This window comes from Oculina patagonica, chromosome 8 (genome assembly GCF_052425735.1).
Source record: "Oculina patagonica isolate OP01 chromosome 8, crgOcupat, whole genome shotgun sequence".
Lineage (NCBI taxonomy): Eukaryota > Metazoa > Cnidaria > Anthozoa > Scleractinia > Oculinidae > Oculina > Oculina patagonica.
The window spans coordinates 1015950-1035877 of NC_135765.1; the positions used below are offsets into that span (position 1 = coordinate 1015950).

At 38.1% G+C, this 19928-nt stretch overlaps 2 protein-coding genes across 3 annotated transcripts; one reads left to right on the forward strand and one right to left on the reverse strand.

Annotated features, from left to right (window-relative positions):
- The first annotated feature begins 1010 nt into the window (after window positions 1-1010).
- Window positions 1011-13050, forward strand: LOC144661956 (long-chain-fatty-acid--CoA ligase 4-like). The gene is made up of 13 exons (XM_078522675.1): window positions 1011-1558; window positions 3364-3641; window positions 4364-4615; window positions 5290-5370; window positions 5453-5525; window positions 5926-5984; window positions 6424-6488; window positions 7106-7317; window positions 9501-9673; window positions 10384-10458; window positions 10836-11027; window positions 11634-11909; window positions 12354-13050. Exons 1-13 carry the CDS (start codon window positions 1314-1316, stop codon window positions 12506-12508), a joined length of 2136 nt encoding a protein of 711 aa, XP_078378801.1. The 5' UTR covers window positions 1011-1313; the 3' UTR covers window positions 12509-13050.
- On the reverse strand, window positions 12599-19900 carry LOC144661974 (homocysteine S-methyltransferase YbgG-like). Of its 2 annotated transcripts, none has more exons than XM_078522704.1 (13): window positions 19769-19900; window positions 19036-19103; window positions 18382-18427; window positions 18171-18280; window positions 17964-18078; window positions 17459-17545; window positions 16893-16967; window positions 16734-16805; window positions 16341-16385; window positions 15368-15450; window positions 14757-14863; window positions 13378-13469; window positions 12599-13017 (listed from the first exon to the last, which is right to left on the reverse strand). In XM_078522704.1, the coding sequence occupies exons 1-12, from the start codon at window positions 19856-19858 to the stop codon at window positions 13402-13404; spliced, it is 966 nt and encodes a 321-aa protein (XP_078378830.1). In that variant the 5' UTR covers window positions 19859-19900; the 3' UTR covers window positions 12599-13017; window positions 13378-13401. The 2 variants fall into 2 exon arrangements, with proteins under 2 accessions (XP_078378830.1, XP_078378829.1); XM_078522703.1 differs by having other exon boundaries at window positions 17964-18081.
- Between the last annotated feature and the right edge of the window lie 28 nt (window positions 19901-19928).

A 19928-nucleotide genomic window follows, 5' to 3' on the forward strand; every position in this document is an offset into this window, starting at 1 on the left:
ACATAAAAACCACAGGCCATAACAAAGGGACCTCAGGACCTCCACTGCAAGATTAAAGACCTAAATTAGCCACCTTTAAAGCCATGGTGTTTTTCAGTTTTTTCTTTTGTTTTACCCTTATAAATAAAGTTTTTTTTTTTTTTTTTTTTTATTATTATTATTATTATTATTATTATTATTATTAACCTAATGTAAATATTAAGTTACTCTGTAGATCAATTGTCTCAGTCTCGGTCCAGACCCCTTTCATAACAATATATAAATAGTTGCAATTTTACGGTCATTTTGATGAGTAGCTTAGCATATGAAACGTCAAGTTTATAAAAATGCGATTTTTCATAATGTTTATCACCGCTGTTTGTGTTATATTTTTAATCAATTTACCAGTTTAACATATTTAATAAAAGAAATAATTTGTGTAAAATTCTGTTCTGTGCAAATTTTAGTGTGTTTAATTGGTGACAGTTTGTAGAGAGTGTATTTTTAATGAGATCCAAACATACCGGTAGGCACCAATATTAAATGAAAAACTTGTTCAATGTAGATGTATGAAAGTTCACTACGAATAAAGATTTAAAAGTACTGTTTGGTGCTGTGGGAAGTGTATATTTGCTGTTACATTTTCAGTTTCCCTGACATTTTCTGTTAATTTTCCTGCATAACTTGACTTGGTGATACAAATGTATAGAAAACTGAAAAGTGAATAATTTCCATGATTCCCATTACACACAAAGAAATATTACAATTTCTCATTTTCTTGATGACTGAAAACTTTTTTTCTAGCTGTGAATTTTTTTCAGAGCTCAATAAGTGAAATTCATACAGACTTTTTGGAAAGTACGGCCTGAAAGCTAAGAATTGTACTAAAAAATTAATTATGTACTCTAATTGTACATTTGTACAAATTGTACAAACGGAGTAGAACAAAAACACCTCACCCCACCCCTGTCAAGTTACCGAACATGCATCCTCAGAACCCGTTTAAATGACGTCACAATAGTGTCCCGATCAAAGGTTGATCGGGTCATCCATCATCGTCGCTTTCGGCTCGGGTAAAATACAACAATTTCTTGTCTCTTAGAATACGGAAACGCTCAATAGATACAATACTGGAATAATACAAGTACGTTGTGAAAACTCGGCCCAGTCTTGGGTTGTTTTGACGCAAAATGGGGTGATATAAAGAAATGCGCGCGCATGTGGCCGGCGGGAAGCTTGTCCTCGTGAGTGACGGGTCGTGTGGACTTTGTTCGCGAGTCGAGTTGGTTCTTTCTTTTTGATCAAAGTCTGTTGACAGTGGACGGCCAGTAAGCATGGAGCGCTCCTTCATGGAAAACGTGTTTCTCTTCGGCCTGAATATGGCCGGCTGGTTATGGGGAATAGTGAGTTTTTTACCGTGGTACTATCTAGTGGGAAGGAAGCAGTATCGACCCCGGAATAAAGTACAAGCGAGGCCTGTGAGTCAATTTCCTGGAGCGCCTTATCGTTGTGTTGAACATTTCGATTCATTGGTGACTACGCTATACGATGGTGTCACAACCCTGGATCAACTATTCAAGTAAGTACAGTACAAAGTTTTTATTTTGACTTATATTGGCAAAGTAGGCAGCTGTATTTTGCTTCCCTCTAGCCGTGCAAGCGATGTTTTTAGTGATAAACGAATTGCATAAACGTGCGATGTATGATTGTGACCGAAATTTTATCTGGAAGAGCGTGTTTGATTTCAGATCAGAGGTCATTACGATAACACCGTTCTGAAATAGTATATTTTCAAAGCTAGTCAGTGTTTTACTGAGAGAATTTAGAAGCGTTCATTTACAAAATTAGGTGTTTTGTTTATAAGGTTTTCTCCGCGCGAGTAGATGGTCGATCTCCCTTATTTTACGCCTCGTGTGTAAACCCACCAAGGTTATTCAAGGTGAAAAGTACAATTTTCGTAATATTAAAGATCAAAGGTGGTTTTACATTGTGTGGATATTCACTGCAATATTTTATGGCATAACTGATCGCATTAAAACCAACTTGTAGAAGTAAAGGCTGATTTTCGTATTTTAAACTAGCATGGCGACACATTTTGCGTTCCTCAGTTTGTTTTATGAATATGTTTCTGACATTATACCATTATTGTTTTATGTGATGGTCATATTGTATCTATTTATCATTGATTGTATTCACAGTTCAAAACACTTAACATTTTTGCTTCACTGAACGTTTCTGTATTTGATTGAAGTAATGCAATGCGGTGTAGTAGTATTGTTGTGGGTTGTTTAGACTGGAAAAGAAATTTTAATCAACACCTACGTCTGCATTTCTCAATAAAAGTGAAAAGAATATTATCACTGTATGCTGGTATGGGTATTGATAACAACAAAATTAATTTAAAGCTAGGAGGATGTATCAGAGATCTTCCAGGATGGTTTTCAATCATTTTTTTAGATTTCAAAACATGTCCAGAAACACTGCAGACAGCATCTAGACATGTGCATTTGATAGTAGTGCTGTGAAACCCTTTGAGTTCCAGCATGGTAAATTTATTTTTCTAAAAAACAGTAAACAGTAAGACAGTATAAACAGGGAAAGGCATAAGTGAAGCTCATGAAACAAGCATTCCCTCTTTATAAAGCAGCTGTGTAAATCCATTTGTTTTTTGTCAGTCTAGCTAGACACCATGCCTCTTATTGTCCACCTGCCCTGTCAGCTTGATGATATGGACACCATCATAATTTAATTCAATGCTTGACTGGTCAGTCCTGTAACGATTACAGACCAGACTAGCCTGCATAGCAGGCATTAAAAAGGGGAGTGGGGTTGTGGTAGGAGGACTGAGAGAATTAGAGTAGTGAAAATGGGGTACCCAGGCTTTGACCAGACAGGATTTTACAGTAATAACATGCCAGACACATGCACCCCTCTAGCAAAAAGTCTAGACAAAATGTTGAGTTCAGCTGAATGTCAGTCATTGAACTCAGGCTGTAGAGGGTTCAACATCTTCTCTCCACTAGTCTAACAGGCATACACTAGGTTTGTAAAATACAGAAATGGACTGTGTTTAAGTTTAAAAACATACTTTTTTCTTACTTTATCAGACATAACTATCAGTGTGGTCAGGTTGCTAGAAAATTGATCTTACATTATATTCTCAAGGTTGGATAAAACAAATTGCTCAGTAGTGCTCAAACAAGTGAAGAAGTAGTTTTTGGTATGGAGGCAGAATATTATTGACTCTAGCAAACCTTAACTCTTTGTCTAGCTTTTTGTCCTAAGTAAGCCTGTGAATATCACAAGGATTTTCTGCCCTTAGATCTCTTTCTGTGATGAAGCAGCGACATGCATCAAGTTAATTAAAACCTGCTTATCTTTCAGGCGTGCTGTGAACTTGTACCCCTATAGAAAATGTCTAGGAACACGAGAAATCATCAAGGAAGAAGATGAAATGCAACCTAATGGTAGAGTATTTAAGAAACTTGTTTGCGGGGAATACAACTGGTTGACATACGCCGAGGTAGATGCCAGGGCAAGAGCATTTGGAAGAGGATTGGCCGCGTTAGGACAGCAATTGAAGGAGAACATTGCGATATTCTCTGAAACAAAAGCTGAGTGGATGATCGCTGCACAGGGATGCTTTGCTCAAAATTTTCCAAGTATGTTATCTGATGTTACTGTATTTACATGTTTACACTTAAAGTCTTTTAATTGTCACTGGGACGTATTTTCTAAGAGGCAGTGACCCTTTTTGTGAAAAATATTATCATATTTCATGTACAATGTAGTTATATTTTGATGGTGAGGACCATGCATGGAAAAAAAATTCAAATCCACTTGTCTAGTGGGCCAGTAAATTTCAGTTTCCACTTATGCCCAATAAAATATTTCTTGCCATCACACACTCACAAGACTACTGAGGCCAATTTTACTTGCTCACAGGGCCACCGCACTTCTATTTTCATTTGCCTAAGAGCAAAATTTATTTGCCCTAGGCAATCGGACCTTGGAATTTACCTGTGCTGTGAGGAATGTTCGCTTATTTAAGCTTTTTTCTAGTGTGATTATACGTGCGACAGTTACCTGCCATAGCAGACCATTAGATACTTTAATGTCTGCACCTGTTTGGAGAAGGATGAGATCTTCTCTGATGGTTCATGTAGGTATCTGATTATCTGCATAGGGGAGGTACCCAAAAGTAGCAGACTTATCCTATTGTACTGAATTACCTTTGGCTATGTAATGTTGAATTATTTCTCTCTAAGGATCCAACCATGCATGTTTTCCTACCACCTTGTATCACCCTACCCCTTAAACAGTAACTGAAACTTGCCCCAAACAGCATCCACTTACATGAGTTTCCTCTGCATTATATCTTCAGTTGTTACAGTTTATGCAACTCTAGGAGATGAAGCCCTTATTCATGGTATCAATGAATCAGAAGTAAGATTTATCATCACTGATGGCTCTCTACTTGGCAAGCTTTCAGCCGTGATCGACAGACTACCAAAAGTTGAACATATTGTGTACCTTGGAAATGTAGTAAAGAAATCAGCATTGCTAGGTTTTTCAAGAAGAATAAAAATCCATTCCATGCGTGAAGTTGAAGAGATTGGAGAATCGCATGATAACTGTAAGTGACTGTTTTATCTAGCACGTAATCCTGGCAATGTAAATATCCCTGACTGAATAAAACTTTTTATTAAACTCATCACCAATAGATGAGTGTGGGGATGGTGCCTGAGTCTATGTGGGGAGCCGCCAGAAGTGAACGGTAACCATGACAACTCTGTGAGCGGCAACTACCAGGCACTGTCACACTGAGATAAACTCAGAGGAAAGGCGACACTAAATACTTACCGATACTTACCTATGGGAAAGGGAGGATGGGAATGACAAGGCGAATCCGCAGTCCTTGCTCAAAAGGCAATGCGAGTAAAATGGCTTGATCTCCACGGAGAGCTGTAAATTAACTGAAGCCCCTGATAAAACCCTGAGACCGCCCCAAGTTCAGGAGAGCAACTGCTGGCCAGCGAACATTGTCTCTAGTTTAAGCTTACCTAAATTTGAGTTAGCCTCCTTTCACTCTTACATGTTAAAATCTGTTACACAAAATTTGAGAGTTCAGGAGAGCATTTGCTGGCCAGCGAACATTGTCTCTAGTTTAACCTTACCTAAATTTGAGTTAGCCTCCTTTCACTCTTACATGTTAAAATCTGTTACACAAAATTTGAAAGCAAATTATTTAACTAGCCAAAAGAATCATCAATAAAAGCACATTCATTGTCCTTTTGCATTTTTTGTTAGCATCATTAGTTCGAAGAGGTCCTTCCCCAGATGATGTCGCTGTCATCATGTACACTAGTGGCTCAACAGGACTTGCTAAGGGTGAGTTATATTCACTTGCTTGTTCGTAATTAGTTCTAGACTTTGATTCTGTAATAATCTGAGTTCATGTTTTCTGTTCTAGGTGTAATCATTCCTCACAGTGCATTAATGGCTGGTATTGCTGGAATTATTGCAAGAGTACAGCCTGCTCTTAGGTGAGTCTCTATTTATTTTATTAACATTATTTCCAAAATGCTGCAAAATTTCTCAGCAGAAGTCCTAGTGTTACCAAAGGTGGCTTTGAGTTCCCCTTTTCAAAAAAAAAATTCAAGTTGTTTTGGAGAAATTGAGAATTCTTGAGAAAGCTTAGTGTTCAGAGGAGTGTGGCGTGGCTGTCCTCTTGTCAGAGGATCACACAGTTGTACAGTTGAAACACTTTAATATGGTAACCAAAGGGCACAGCTGAGTGTTTCTATTATGAAGGTGTCTGTATTTTTGAGATTATATGAATTTGGGTTTCTCTGGGAGTGAACTGCCCGTACTGTAGTTTAGAGGTGTCTGCAAGTTGAGGTTCAACTGTACCAATAATTTGGTTTTATTTTTATCCTTTTCCAGTGAAAAAGACATCTATGTTGGTTATCTTCCTCTTGCACATGTACTGGAACTTGTGGCAGGTAATGTTTGTTTATAATTATATGTGCTTTTGATTTTCCTTTGTTTCAGATCATGATTTAATATTCGGCAATGCAAACCAAAAATAGAACTGGTTGAAAAAAAAAAAAAAAAAAAATTTCAAAACAAATATATCTACATGTGGCTACCATATTTTACAATACAGTAAAACCTTTTCACTCCTTGAGTCAAAATTCCCTTTTGTTGGTGGTGGTTGTCACAGAACAAAACATGGTATTAATGTTGTGATCGTACAATAAGACAAAAAGATTCATAAACTTTTTGGAACTCTTTAAAGGATTTGCAAAAACAAGCACATCCTGCCACTTTTATTCCTACTGTGAGAATGTGTAAAGTAAGGCAGGATTCAAACAATGGACACATTCTCATGTCCTTGTTATTACCATTAAACAGTTTATTAGATGTTTATTGTTGTTTCAGAAAATGCAATCCTTGCTCATGGGGCATGTATAGGATATTCCAACCCTCTCACCCTCTCTGATCAGGTAATTTATTTTCTTCTTTTCTTTCTTCTATGTGGAATTTTTTTGGAAGGCTTGTTAAAATTTAACTTTGTTTTTGTTTATATGAAGTCTCTAGGCCTAAGACTGACTAGTACTTTGATTTTTTTAACTAATTTCAAATATGCTCAGACCTCTCAGTATGGACCCCCTACAACACACACACACATCGCTACAAAAAAGTTCACTTAGAAAATCCCCATACATTCAACTCCCCGTATAACAAACACCTTTGGAACTACAATTTGAAAGTGAAAGTCCATAGTAGCGGGAGTTGTTCTCAGTACTTCTTATTCGCCAGGACTTCAGTTCTTATTCGTCGGGATTCAACTCCTGTCTGTAATAAGAGGGTGTCTTTAATAGCGAGGTGTGCGCAAGGCCAGAGGTGATTGTACACTGTTATAAAATCCACTGTGTTGTAGACACAAATAATACAGGCAATGGACAAAAACTCATCCACAGACATATCAAAAATCTCTTTATTACAGACAAAGCTCTATTATTTTTCAATACTTTAAACCATTAAAATAAACCTCTCTTTATTTGATAAATATTCTTATTTGCCATTTTAACAAAATAAATATTCCATCAACGTTTTACAGTCGTCTAAAATCAAGAAAGGAACTAAAGGAGACCTATCAGTTCTCAGACCAACTCTAATGGCTGCAGTTCCTGTCATTATGGACAGAATCAGACAGAACGTCATGGAAAAAGTCAAGGAGGGTCCTCGTCTCCTGCAACTATTCTTTACATTTGCTTACAGTTACAAGATGAAGCAGCTTAAGCTTGGCTATGATACTCCTCTTCTTAACAAGTAAGTTTTGCAATAATTAAGTGCCAATAGAAGTTGACAGTTTCAGTAAATTACAAATGCCCTTGGCTAGTCTGATGCAGCCTTTTGTCCCTGTCCTGGCAGGTCAATTTTCACTTGTGATTTTGTGCAGTTGAGACTTTGAGTGCGATGCTCAATGAGATTGCTGCCAGCATTACATGCTTACGAATGGGACATCATGCTCAACAAGTTTTCCAATTAAAATAAAAAAAGTCTCTGAAGAGTCCCTTGGCAGGGACGAAACGCTGCGTCAGACTAGCCAGGGATATTTGTAATTCAATAAAAAGTGAACTTGAAATAACTTTCTAAAATTAACACCAATAGTTCACTACTGAAATGACAGTAAACCACTCAGAGCTTGAAGTAAGAACATGTGTTTCCAACTGGCTATGTAGAAAACACCCTCATTCAGAATGGTTTATACAGGGTTGTCGCTAAGCGCCGGCTGCCGGCGAAATTCGCCGGCTGGGAAAGAGGTCATCGCCGGCTGAATTTTGGCTGGCGAACACTCGGTTAAAAGGGCATTGAACAGTTCTTTAGTTACGCCCTCGTTCGATTTAGAATCATATATTCTGAGTAAAAAAGTTGAATTAACTCCTGACTACCTTGAATATCGATGCCACAAAATAATTGAAATAAAGGCTTGTTTCGAGAACTTGTTTACCGTGTCCTCTTTCCGTTTTCTGCATCCGCCATCTTGCAACACGAAGCTTAGTAGCCCCCCGCATTCAAGGCGTTGTGAAAGATTGGGAACGAGTTTGTTACCAGGTCTCCTGGATCTCTCGTAAACGCGGGATAGTTTGTTCGATCAACGAGAATATTTTTGTTCAAAATTCAAAGCTTTTAATACCACGACTTCTCTGCTAAAAGGAACCACTTCAGAAGAGTTTTAGTGGATTCAGAATACTCGACAAAGACCGGCAACAGCACGGCGTTTCGTTTTGATGACATCTAAAGTTCACCCGCTTCACTTGATCTGTTCGCTGGCGACTTGCAAATTGCAACGAACTGAAGATTAATCCTGTATTCTCTTGCGATTTTTCAGTTGTTTTGAACGGTCTCTACCTCAGCAACAACTTTGAATGTGAAGGTTTAGTTGTTTGAAAACTAGTAGCTTTTGGTATGATGATCGATAACCACTTAATTCTTCAGAAGAATGCGTGATTGTTTGAGATTGGATTCTAAACTCAGGTGAATTTTTTGTCACGCGTATGTACAGTTCTAAATAAATTCATCTTTTCTCAGTAATTTCTTTTGTTGTTTTTTCAATTGCATACATGTAGTTGTGATTTAACAAATATGTTGATTTGCTGCACGTGAATTGTTTTATAGTTTGAAGGAAAAATTGTGCCTCGGCTTATAGCCGAGTGTTTTGGGTTTATTTTTTGTCAGAGTCGAACTGGTTCTGAAAACCTGTGTTAAATGTATTTTTATTTGCATTGAATTTCATATTAGAAAAATAAAATAATATGATAGATAATCCCAATATCAAGGGAAGGTAGATAACAAAATGCCTACACATGTACAATTTTTTCTCTTTAATTGTTGTGTCTTTTTGCATAAAAGAGCCCCTAGATTTCACCAAAGTGCCCCAAATTGAATTAAAATTTTCAAAATTTTCTGGGGGAGACCCCCCCATACCCCCCCAATGGGAGGGGGCGACCCCCTCCCATACCTACCCCCACGTCGGCTCCGCCGACGGCAGAAGGCGCTTCGCACCTTCTTTAGCCGCCTCAATTTTTAAGCTAACCGGCAGACAAATTTCTTAGCTACAACCCTGTTTATAGGCCTGCAATGTGTGCAAAAGATATGGCTACTTCATTGCCCATGCCAAACATAGCATGCCTAGGACACTAGCCAATAATTTTATTGCTGAGGTCAGCAAATGTAAAACAAGTTGAAAGTGGACCACCTTTTACTTTAGAAAAGACCTCTTTTGAAGAGGTAGATGCTACATACATTCTGTTTATCATCACCTGCATAAAGACATCTAATTTCCTTCATTGGTAGATAATCAGGACTAGTAAAATTGTTATTAGATGTCTGCATACAGTTAATTAAAATACTGGTACATTTTGACATGGTACATGAAATTTGTGCTCTTAATAACATCACAGTTGTGTAGATGACACATTTCTTGACATAATTAATTTTCTTTCCATCAGATTCATCTTCTCCAAGATGCGCAATCTTCTCGGAGGCCGTGTGCGGCAGATTTTGAGCGGCGGTGCACCCCTTTCTGAGGATACTCAGTTCTTTATGAATGTGTGCTTCTGTTGTCCAGTTGGACAAGGTTATGGTCTCACTGAAACATGTGGAGCAGGAACTGTCTGCAACGGTATGTAATACATGTTAATCAATCAATCAACTTTATTAAAAGAGGGTAACGACAAACAGTAAAAACTGGCAAACTAGAGGCCCTCGGATTACAAATTACAACTAAATTACTATAATATATACAATTTAAAATTTAAATTTAAAATGTCATAATATACAATTAAAAACTTTTAAAAATAGGGATTAAAAATAAAAAAAAATGTAAAATGATGAATGTCCATAAGACTAGATGCGTAAAGGTCAATTAGGCTAGTTTAAAAACAATGTAGACTCTTTCTTTTCTTTCAGAAATTAGGAAGAGTGTTCCAAAGTCTAGCTGCTCTCACGCTCAATGATCGCCCTCCTTTGGTTTCTTGTTTAAAATGGGGGGCAGGCCAAGTTGTCAGAGCCATATCGACTATTTCTTTCATTTATTTTTGAGTTTGGCACCAAGTTATTTCAGAATGGCAAAGCAATAACTAACGTATATGTGCTATGATTTGTCCGTTTCATTATCAAAAAAAGTTCTAAAATCAGCCTAATCCTTTCATTAGTCAGTCCAATTTGTAGGCTTCTACACAGATGTTCTTTGGGCTCATCACACAATCTTTTCTCTTGTGATGGGTACAAAGGGCATCTGCAAAGGAGGCTATCCAATCTCCTTTTTCCAAAAAACCTATCCAGCTGTTTATAGCTGTGAATCATGATGCAATGAATGTTTTTGGTTTGTAGCCTGGGACAGGACAACAGGACGTGTGGGACCACCAGTCTCCTCAACTGAGATCAAGCTTGTCAGCTGGGAAGAAGGTATGTCATTCTTATTAGTTTTGCTTCTTTTTTAGCCATACCTTTTGAATAGTGTATTTGTAAGTACCTCTTTCAAGTAAAAGTCTTAATTGAATTTGTCAAAATAATAGATTTTACAACTAAAAATTTACCTATACAACCTTCGCTTCAGAGTAAGTGATCAGGGTAACTCCCGTGTTTCATAATAACATGATTTCTACTACTGAGGTGTTTGTTCTTTTTGGAGAAGTTTTACTTAGGGAATTGCTAAAGGGGTTCCAGAACTTTTCAATAAATTGATTGCCACCTACGGAAGATGTTACTTCTATGCTGTTGTGAACTTAAGCTTACACAATCAGAAAAACATGCTCTAACTTGCTGGATTTTATTTCATTAAGGAAACTATACTGTCAGGGATAAACCCAATCCCAGAGGAGAAATTGTGATTGGAGGCCCAAACGTGACCCGAGGCTACTTCAAAAACCCTGCCAAGACAGCAGAGGACTTTGAAGTTGACAGAAATGGCCAGCGCTGGTTCCATACCGGCGACATTGGCGAGTTCCATCCTGATGGCTGTCTTAAAATCATAGGTGAGGAGTTCATGAGAATATATTTAAGTTCATTACAATTGACTTCACTTCATTTAGAGTTTAGCTAGTACAATAAATGATGAGCACGGGGGAGGAAAATGTTTAAGTTTTTGGCCAACGTTTAGCTCCAAAAATAAGTTAGAAAGCCTTTGTTTTAGCACTTACAACTTGAATTATTTATGAACAAAAAGTTGTACACCAAAGACAAGAACATTCCACTTCCGGTTTTGTTGACTAGCCTGAAGTTGATTTACACTTCACAACCACAATACACAATTTTCTACAATTTGCCCATTTACCACTGTGCAGTGCTTTATCGTATTGTTTGTATGAATGGACAGAAAATAACCTGTGCATAGGAAGGTGAGCTCATGTTTCATTTCTGAAGGCAAAATAATTATGTACTTTTTTTATAAGTGTTGTCTCCCAGTGCTTTCAATAAGCATAGAGCTGACAAAAAACATTGCTCTGGTTTGCTCAGAAAAGGCAGCTATTTTTCCTCTAAATTGAAGATATTTAAGGAAGATTCTTTCAAACAGTCAGTTACTCTAGCAAACCAGCTGCCTACTTCAAATTTTATTGAAATCCCTGGTCTCCATTTTTTAGACCGCAAGAAAGATCTTGTGAAGCTTCAGGCTGGAGAGTATGTGTCCCTTGGAAAAGTCGAAGCAGCTCTTGCGCAGAGCCAGTATGTAGAGACTATCTGTGTATATGCCGAGAGTTTGTACAACTTTGTGGTGTGCCTTGCCGTACCACGCCCTAAACAGCTCAAGGCTCTAGCTGTGTCGCTTGGCATCATGACTGATGACTGGGCTGAACAGTGCAGGAACAAAGCCATCACAGATGCAGTCCTGAAGGATCTGCAGGCTCTTGGCAAAGCTTGTAAGTATTGAGAAGAAAGCATGTCTGGTTGTTTATCTTCGAAGAGTGTTTGAGTTAAAAATTAGAAAAAAAATCGAGTTTCATGTTAAAAAATTTGAGCTTGGCAAAGCTTGTAAGTATTAAGAAGAAAACATGTGCTTGTTGATGTCCAAAGAGTGTAACTGTTTGAGTTAAGAATCAGAAAAAAAAATATCAAGTTTAATTTTGCAAAATATTGAAATGCAAATGAACCAAATTAAAGTACTCCTTAACAACTTTTACATGAATGGTAATTCACTATTTAAAAGTAAGAGGATTATTGGAGGCAGGCGAAAAATTCATGCGCAAAAAATCTATATTTATGCCAAACTGTTGGTAAACAAAAATCGTTGTTGTATGCAACGGCATAGTTAGTCATTTGTGCAAAAAGAAAACGCTAAGTTTCTGTTATTAAAATATTTGCAGTGAAACTGGAGAAGTTTGAGATCCCTCAGCACCTGACCCTGTGCACTGAACAGTGGACTCCTGAAACAGAGCTCGTGACAGCTGCTCTGAAGCTCAAACGAAAGAACATCACAGTTCATTACAGGCAGGCCTTAGATGCCATGTACGGAAAATGAACAGGATCTTTAAACCTGGAGAATATTCAAACTTCCTGGAAAATCTCCTAGCACCAGGCTACAAAACTAATCTTCATTACGTAGAAAAAATCTTACTGATAATTACTTTGCTTTATTCATATTCTGAGATAATCTTATAGCTGACAGTCCCTTTGACAGAATGCAAAATTTAAAGTTCCTAAATGTTAAAAAAATTCATGCCCTGAGATTGAAATCCTCTGAGACAAGCTTACAGTACTGTGAAGTATACAATGTTGTAGGCATTTGCCCAGTTAAAATTCAAAGGATATTTTATTATGGGGCATTATGTAAACAAAATATCATTTTAATATATCACGGCTTTTATTTGAAAAGGATATTTCATGTAATAATTTTACAGCTTGCACATCTTGTCTGGTGCAAACTAATTTTGTGGGACAATGTGTAAGTCGGAGTTCTGGTTTCTATATTTTGTGGAAGTTCAGGCACCGACACCGGAATGATGTAGCTGGCATACTGGCAAAGACGTTCTCACAAATAAAAACAAGTTTTGTGACTGTTAATGTGTGTTGTTGTATTTTAGTCACACTTACTTACTTACTACACAATGCTGGCCAACAAAGCAACTGCGTTTCTTGCGAAGCGGACGCTGGGGGATTTTACACTGATGACGTCACACTACTCAGAGAGTGCCCCCGATTGGTTAAAATAATTCGTTAATAACCAATCAGAAGAACTTCCCAGATATTGTCGTGATCAGTATGGAATTTTCAGTCGCATCGGTGGGACATTTTTTTCTCGAGTGGACGCACTCAGTCTACGAAAGAGCGCGTACTGAAAAATGAAGGAGGAGCTTTTATAATGCAAATATTTTGTAAAGGAAAACTTACATTTAGCGTGAAATCCATTGACGGCTATGCAAGTTTATCAACTACCTCCCGTATGCTTTCTATATGCTTTGGCTGCATTAAACAACATCCTCCTGCCAAAAGATGCAAAAATCATAAAAAGTGGCAAATTTTCATACACCCCTTGCCCCCTTTCCCTCCCAAAACAATGTTGAAATATTGTTGCAAGGTTGGCTGAATAAAACTTGACATTACATCAGGGGGTGGAGGGGACAAAGATCATTATTTGTCGCCTAAAAGGCGATAAGTAACATCTCCATGCACCATTGAATGTTGTTGGTGAAGAGCATAAAACAATGAGTGGAGTGTGATGCGTGATAGTTTGGTGGCGAACAGACCCACAAAACCGAGGAGGAAGGTCTGGAAACTAATCATGTCGAGGTCACTGGTTTGTCGTTTTAATAAATTTGGTCCCAACTCCCAATAAGTGCCTACAATAAACCTTTACTGCCTCGTCCCCAGGCGCCGATTGGCCGGACGTTGAGGCGGTAGGGCGGGAAAACAGGGTGCGCGGGGGATGATGGTTAGGGAGCGAGAACGCCAAGCGAACCGTGCACATCAGTCCCACAACGCCAAGCGAACCGTGCTCGACCAAGGGAGAACGCCTGGGGACGAGGCAGAAACCTTTACCAGTCAACCCAATATCCACTGAAGTAGTCAAGTATGAACTATTGCCAAGTTACTTTTTCCCTGTGTTTCAAAACCAGGGTTGCTATAAAACATTTAGTACGTGAAAATGCAGAGTTCTATTTGTATGAAAAAGAACATACTAATTAACCCGTTGATTCTTGAAAAAAGCGTATTTTTTGGACAGTTTTGGGCTACATCTGCTCCAAGCTACCCGAAACAACATTTACAACAGGAAAGTACGCCTTTCTTTCCTCTAGCATCCCATTTTACGGCATTTTTGTTCGGGCATGTGAATCATCCAAACAGGAAATTTTTGCCATCGAAGAGCCAAGGGTGGTTGAAGCAAATTTTCCTACGAGTTTTTCACTCAATTTTTTAAGCATTTCTGTGGGTATTTTAAGCTCAATTGACCCAGTCACTCTAATCAGGGAATCATTGGAAAGAGCTTTTCCTCCCGCAGAGATTGAGTATAAGTGATGCCTTTTTTGATCAAAGATGATGACGTCACAAGTAGAACAAAGGGCAACGTTCGTCACTGCCAGTTTTGGCCGGCACGGGAGCCAATGGGTTAATAAATCATGTTTTCATATGAAAGGTTTTGCACCAGGATTCGTTTTTAAACATGTTGAAATTGGTACAAAAACCTCGGAAATGGCCTGTTTGTGTACATAATGTAGGTTTGTTAGAAACTGCCCATAGCTAATCTAGATCGTGTTGCCGGGTAAACTTACCAATCCACCGAGCACCAACTTCTATCCACTCCAGCACATAACTTGATATGTTGCTGTTGTAGGTAGCGGTTCTAGGCTCCAATTCAATTTCATCTGCCCATTTAAATCTGAGAAATAAGTCATAATAATTATTGGGTACGGTTGATTAAAATGTCGTGATTTGCAAGTGGTGAGCAAAGTGACGAGCAATGACGATAATATCAGTTTGCACGATACACAGTTAGGCGCCCGTGAGCTGAGTATAATTTGTAGACAGTTATTTGGCGTTGACGTACCAATCAAAAGAAAGGTAAAACTACATGGAATGACAATAAACTGTGTGGTGTACCTGCGGACTAACTGGTGCGTCCTTCACATTTTGTTGGGCAATTCTGTTGGACGCACCGTTACCATAGCTATGTAAAGTACTAATTAAAAACGTTTGATAACCAGTAAGTTCTGGGCCGGGATTTACTAGTCGGAGGTTAAGACTGATGAAGATGACGATCTTGATTGAATTCTAAATCTCATTTCACGTCTACTTTACCTAATAACATACAGTAGAGCCTGGGCTGGATTTTATAACAAATATGCTTTGAACTGCAAATGATGGGATAAGAAAACAAACTCACGTTCCTACTCTCCACTCCTCGCCACTGTTAGGGTAAACAACAAAGGGAAGATCAACTTTCCCTTTAATGCCCTGCAATAAGGACTGCGTGAAAAACGAAAAGTCAGTCACAGAAGTAACTTTGTCTAACATGTAAGGCTATGTTAACAAGGGGACCGGTTCCAAACGGATCCTAATGGATCTGGTCCGAAAATCAGATAGCTCTTCTGTTTACAAGGGGCCGTTCTGGAACCGGTCCGGAACGGATTCAAACGGATCCAAAATTGGACTGGTTTCATGTTTTGCAGGGGGGAGACACCTGGATCGGTTACAAACGGTTCCGGTACGTGTCGGGTCCCGTGTAAACGTAGCTTTTAGAGTTTGCTTGATTTAACACCTGTCCAGTAGTTTTCCTTGCACTGCTTACACTTGAAAGAAGAGATACCAAAAATAAACGAAATTACTATTGCAACACTAACTATTTTTGTTGCTGTTTCTTTCTCTCTTTACCATGTTTACTCTCTTTTCTCATAACGTCTTCTATGTTAAAAGTATCAGAGGAAGAAGTGGTACGTGTTAAGTCGGTTTGGCGTGCAAGTGAAAAGACTTACCCAGGAAATGTTTCAGGCAAGAAAAAAAACGTTTGTTGTAGCGTTGCAATGATCGTTGTGAAAAGTAGAAATCTTCTCTACTTCGAGTTACGTTTGCATCAACAAAAATATTGCGAGTAAATAAGAGGTGAAGTCGCGTACACAACAACCGTAGATGGAACTGGTGTAGAGAATAGTAAAACGTGGAAGGCAGTGGCGTAGAAACTAAAATTAGGTAGCGTAGCTAGGAGAGGTGTGGAGAACATTAAGGCATATTGAAAGAGGTGCGTCAAAGAGTTGTGGATAAGCATAGTCTAGCGTAGGAAATTGTCATATTTGAGCACTGTGTTAGGGAAGACCTTAGCTCTTAGCTTCACAAAATTATTCACGTAGTTTAATACAAACCGTCACAAACCAGGGAGCAGTACAGTTCACACCCACAGCGACAATCTAAGAACAGAAAAACTGCACAAGTTCAGTCCTTGCAGACTTAAAATTAATATACAAACGAATTCTGGGTTTAAAACAATTTAAAAGTTTAAGAAAGTGAGTAAAATGTCCGCGACCGAGTATAGTGATGGCATCGAACAAGAAAAAGATCATTCAGTAGTATCCCAGAACACTTTCTTGTTACTGAACTCCACAACAGGAGACTAAGTGAGAATACCCACTTTATATGTTTTACGTGTTTCTTTGGCCTTCTATTTCATGGTCGATTGAAGCAAAAGTGAAATAATATAAAATATTAGTTACTACTAAGTAGTTTCACTTTACATTCTTGTTTGAAGTTATCCTTACTTGTTTTGACTGGCTGGCAATTTTACTGACAACATCAGAGAACGGTTCTCCATGACAAGTGTGAGTTCCATCCTAAAATAATAATTGCAACATATTGTGAGGGGTAAGGTTTTCTTATGCTCTCAGATTCCATTATTTCATTCATTTTGCACTTATTACCTTGCATGACAAGCTTAGCCACGCTTTTGCTGTAGGAAATTCCTTGAGAAGCTCAATCAAAGCCTCTGCTTCTTTCTGATAATACAAAAGAAACAATATTGGTTTTCCTGTAAGAAACGTAACAGTCCAATTTAAGCATTGTGCAAAAAGAGGTTATTCCATGCCCATTTCTGCGTACCATGGTCTATTCCATGCCAGTCAATTCAACTAGGTATAATAGTCTTATATTCCAGACTGATTCTCCTGATCTTCCAAAAGAAGGCCCAGCCCCAGCAATCTGTGATGTACTGATAGCCACTACCACCCCCACAAACCTTTGCCTGGTAATATTTTTGTTGAGAACACAGTCAGTTTATTTGCCAGCTATAAAAAATTAGGTGGGTGCTGTACAATTGGGTCATACTTGCAGCTGAACCTTCAAGGACAGTCCCCTTACGGGAGCCATGCTGCTTTACTGGGAAGTACTAGCTATTAAAAATAATACAACGTGCTGTGTTTGTGTGTCCTGGATGGCTGAGTGCATGAATTAAACAGAAGGTGACCTTTAGAACTGTATGTATGCATACCTGAGCTGGGATGGTCTCCAAGGCTAGGATATCAACCCCATCTTTGATCAGAGCTTCCACTCTGGGTCTGTGCCAATTCATTAGCTCCTGTAACACAAGGGTATGTGTTCTTAGAAGAAAATATCAATACATAGAAGTGTAAAACATTGAACAGGTGTTCAACTTCTGTTTTTAAAAGTGTCACTGGCCATGGTGAAGGCAGGGTTCAGGTTGCTTGCTATTTAACAACTCTTATAGTTAAATAGTCAGGAGCAACTAGGTTGAGTTAACATACTGTACAGATTACCGTAATAATAATAATAATAATAATAAAAATAATAATAATAATAATAATAATAATAATAATGGTTTAATGATGATTCCACGAGGTGGCTCTAACATCAACATAGTGATGCTATCTACAATTCTAATTACAATTGTGATATTACAGCATATATATTTTGTTTTTAAAGTCAAAGGCTGACAGGTCTGATTTTTTTTATGTATGTCATGTTGTTTCCTTTACCTGTGTTGTCATGTTGTCGACATATTTGCCTGTATACTCAGACCCATCATGCTGACATGCTCCATACGGCCCCACTGATCCAGCCACTAGCATCTTCCTTTGGCATTCTGCATTGCTACTGTAAATATTCAACACAAAGAAAAATTAGATAACTCAAATTAATCAAGGAATAAAGTTACAAATTGAACTGGTTGTCATAACCTTTACCTGTATACTTCATGACAAGCTTCCTGAGCAATTTTCACTCCCTTGTGGATTACATCTAAAGCCTTGCTTTCATCAAGACCACAGTGCTGTAACAGTCCGTCCAGGCTGACCTAGACACATAGCAAGTCAAGTTATTTACAAATAACTGTGTAACAAAAGTCATGTTGGATAAACTGATTCTGTAAGTGACTGATTTACCAGCTCTATGTACCTGATAAGTAGCAGTTATCACGATGTTTGCTCCACTTTCAAGGAAACTAAAAGTAAAATTAAATGAAATGTTATTTTAAATACTTTAGGTAACAATCAGGGCAAGAGCAATCAGGGATACATATACATATAGAGTTGTAGCTGGCAAAAAATCTAGCTATTGACAATGTATTTATAATGTACCTGCCTTTAAAAAATCTCACTCGTTGGAAATCTTGGCCTAAAAAGACAATGTTTGACTTAGGGTATGCAAGGCACATATAGTAGTTCAGTCAAAGAATTTAACATTACATGGTGTAACATAAAATTAATGTAGAAGGAAAAATTACCATCCAAAACACAGAAAAATTTCAATTTATAATTATCATCATAATAATTTATAATATTATTAAAAATATGTAATAAAAGCCCAGATATAGGTCTCAGTTTATGTATGAAATAATGCATCAAAGTTTGAAAATAAATCAATATAATTTTTACATGCAAGCTTACATAGACGGCGGAGCCGGGGTGGCTGGGGGGACTTTAGCCCCCCTACTTTTTCTGAAAAAATACCGGTAAAGACTTACTAAGAGAAGAGTCTCTTAAGCCCCCCCACTTCAAGTCACTAGTCAGCCCCCCCACCTGGAAAAATGTTCCGCCGTCACTGGCTTACCTTTTGTGAACAGATTTTACAGCCTGCGGATTTTCAACAAGAACTCTTGCACTCCATAGTGGATCACCCTGAAAGGAAATCACAGGTTTAGATTTATAGAAAAAATATATTTGTGACACTACGTACAGATAGTTAGCCATCCATACATTATGACTCGCAGATGCAGTATGATGAGCTATTATGTGCTACTAAGTTGGGTACTGTAAAGTGTTAACGTTATATTACCAACCAGGGATTCACAAGATTGAGAGGAAATTGGCATCAGTCGCTGCCTACTGTCTTGATTTGTGAGACAGTACAAATCTTCCCCTTTGCATTAATAGAGAGGGAGAGGAAGGTCATGTCACCAATTGTGGAAGTGTACGACTTTTAGGCATCCTACTAATGAACAATTATGGCAACTAGCCATTTACAGTTGCGACAATTGTGTCCATGGCCCGGTCTGTCCCCTTTTAGAGAGTCAGCTTTGCTTGACAGCCACATCACTTGTGTTCTTGAATCAGCTGCATGGACTGTTAATTAATAGTTTATTTTGTATTAATTTTTATTATAACTTACTAGTATTACCTGATGTTTTTACCGTGTATAAAGAATTGTTAAATAAATAAATAAATAAAATAAATAGAATCATGATCAACCTTTCGACACTGATCAGCTGTGATACAGAAATCAACCTCGTCCCCAGGGCGCTTTTCCAATCGGGATAGCTTTCAAGGCAATTCGATTTACTTACATCAAGATTAAATCCAGCCCTGGTTAATTCTGTTGCTAGACCTCCATCTAACACAAGAAACTGTTCTTTACCACAAGAATCACCAGACATTATAAACAGAAATGAGACAAATGCACAAGAAATGTCGATTTTGAACAGGCGCGCGATTTCCTTGGCTGCT

Excerpts from the sequence above, each read along its gene's own strand:
- LOC144661956 (XM_078522675.1), top strand. The coding sequence starts at position 1,314 with ATGGAGCGCTCCTTCATGGAAAACGTGTTTCTCTTCGGCCTGAATATG. Across the intron at positions 6,489-7,105 it reads CTCTCACCCTCTCTGATCAG|TCGTCTAAAATCAAGAAAGG; the intron begins GTAATTTATTTT and ends AACGTTTTACAG. Across the intron at positions 11,028-11,633 it reads TGGCTGTCTTAAAATCATAG|ACCGCAAGAAAGATCTTGTG; the intron begins GTGAGGAGTTCA and ends TCCATTTTTTAG.
- LOC144661974 (XM_078522703.1), bottom strand. The coding sequence starts at position 19,858 with ATGTCTGGTGATTCTTGTGGTAAAGAACAGTTTCTTGTGTTAGATGGA. Across the intron at positions 18,082-18,170 it reads GCTTGTCATGAAGTATACAG|TAGCAATGCAGAATGCCAAA; the intron begins GTAAAGGTTATG and ends GAATATTTACAG. Across the intron at positions 16,806-16,892 it reads GGCTAAGCTTGTCATGCAAG|GATGGAACTCACACTTGTCA; the intron begins GTAATAAGTGCA and ends TTATTATTTTAG.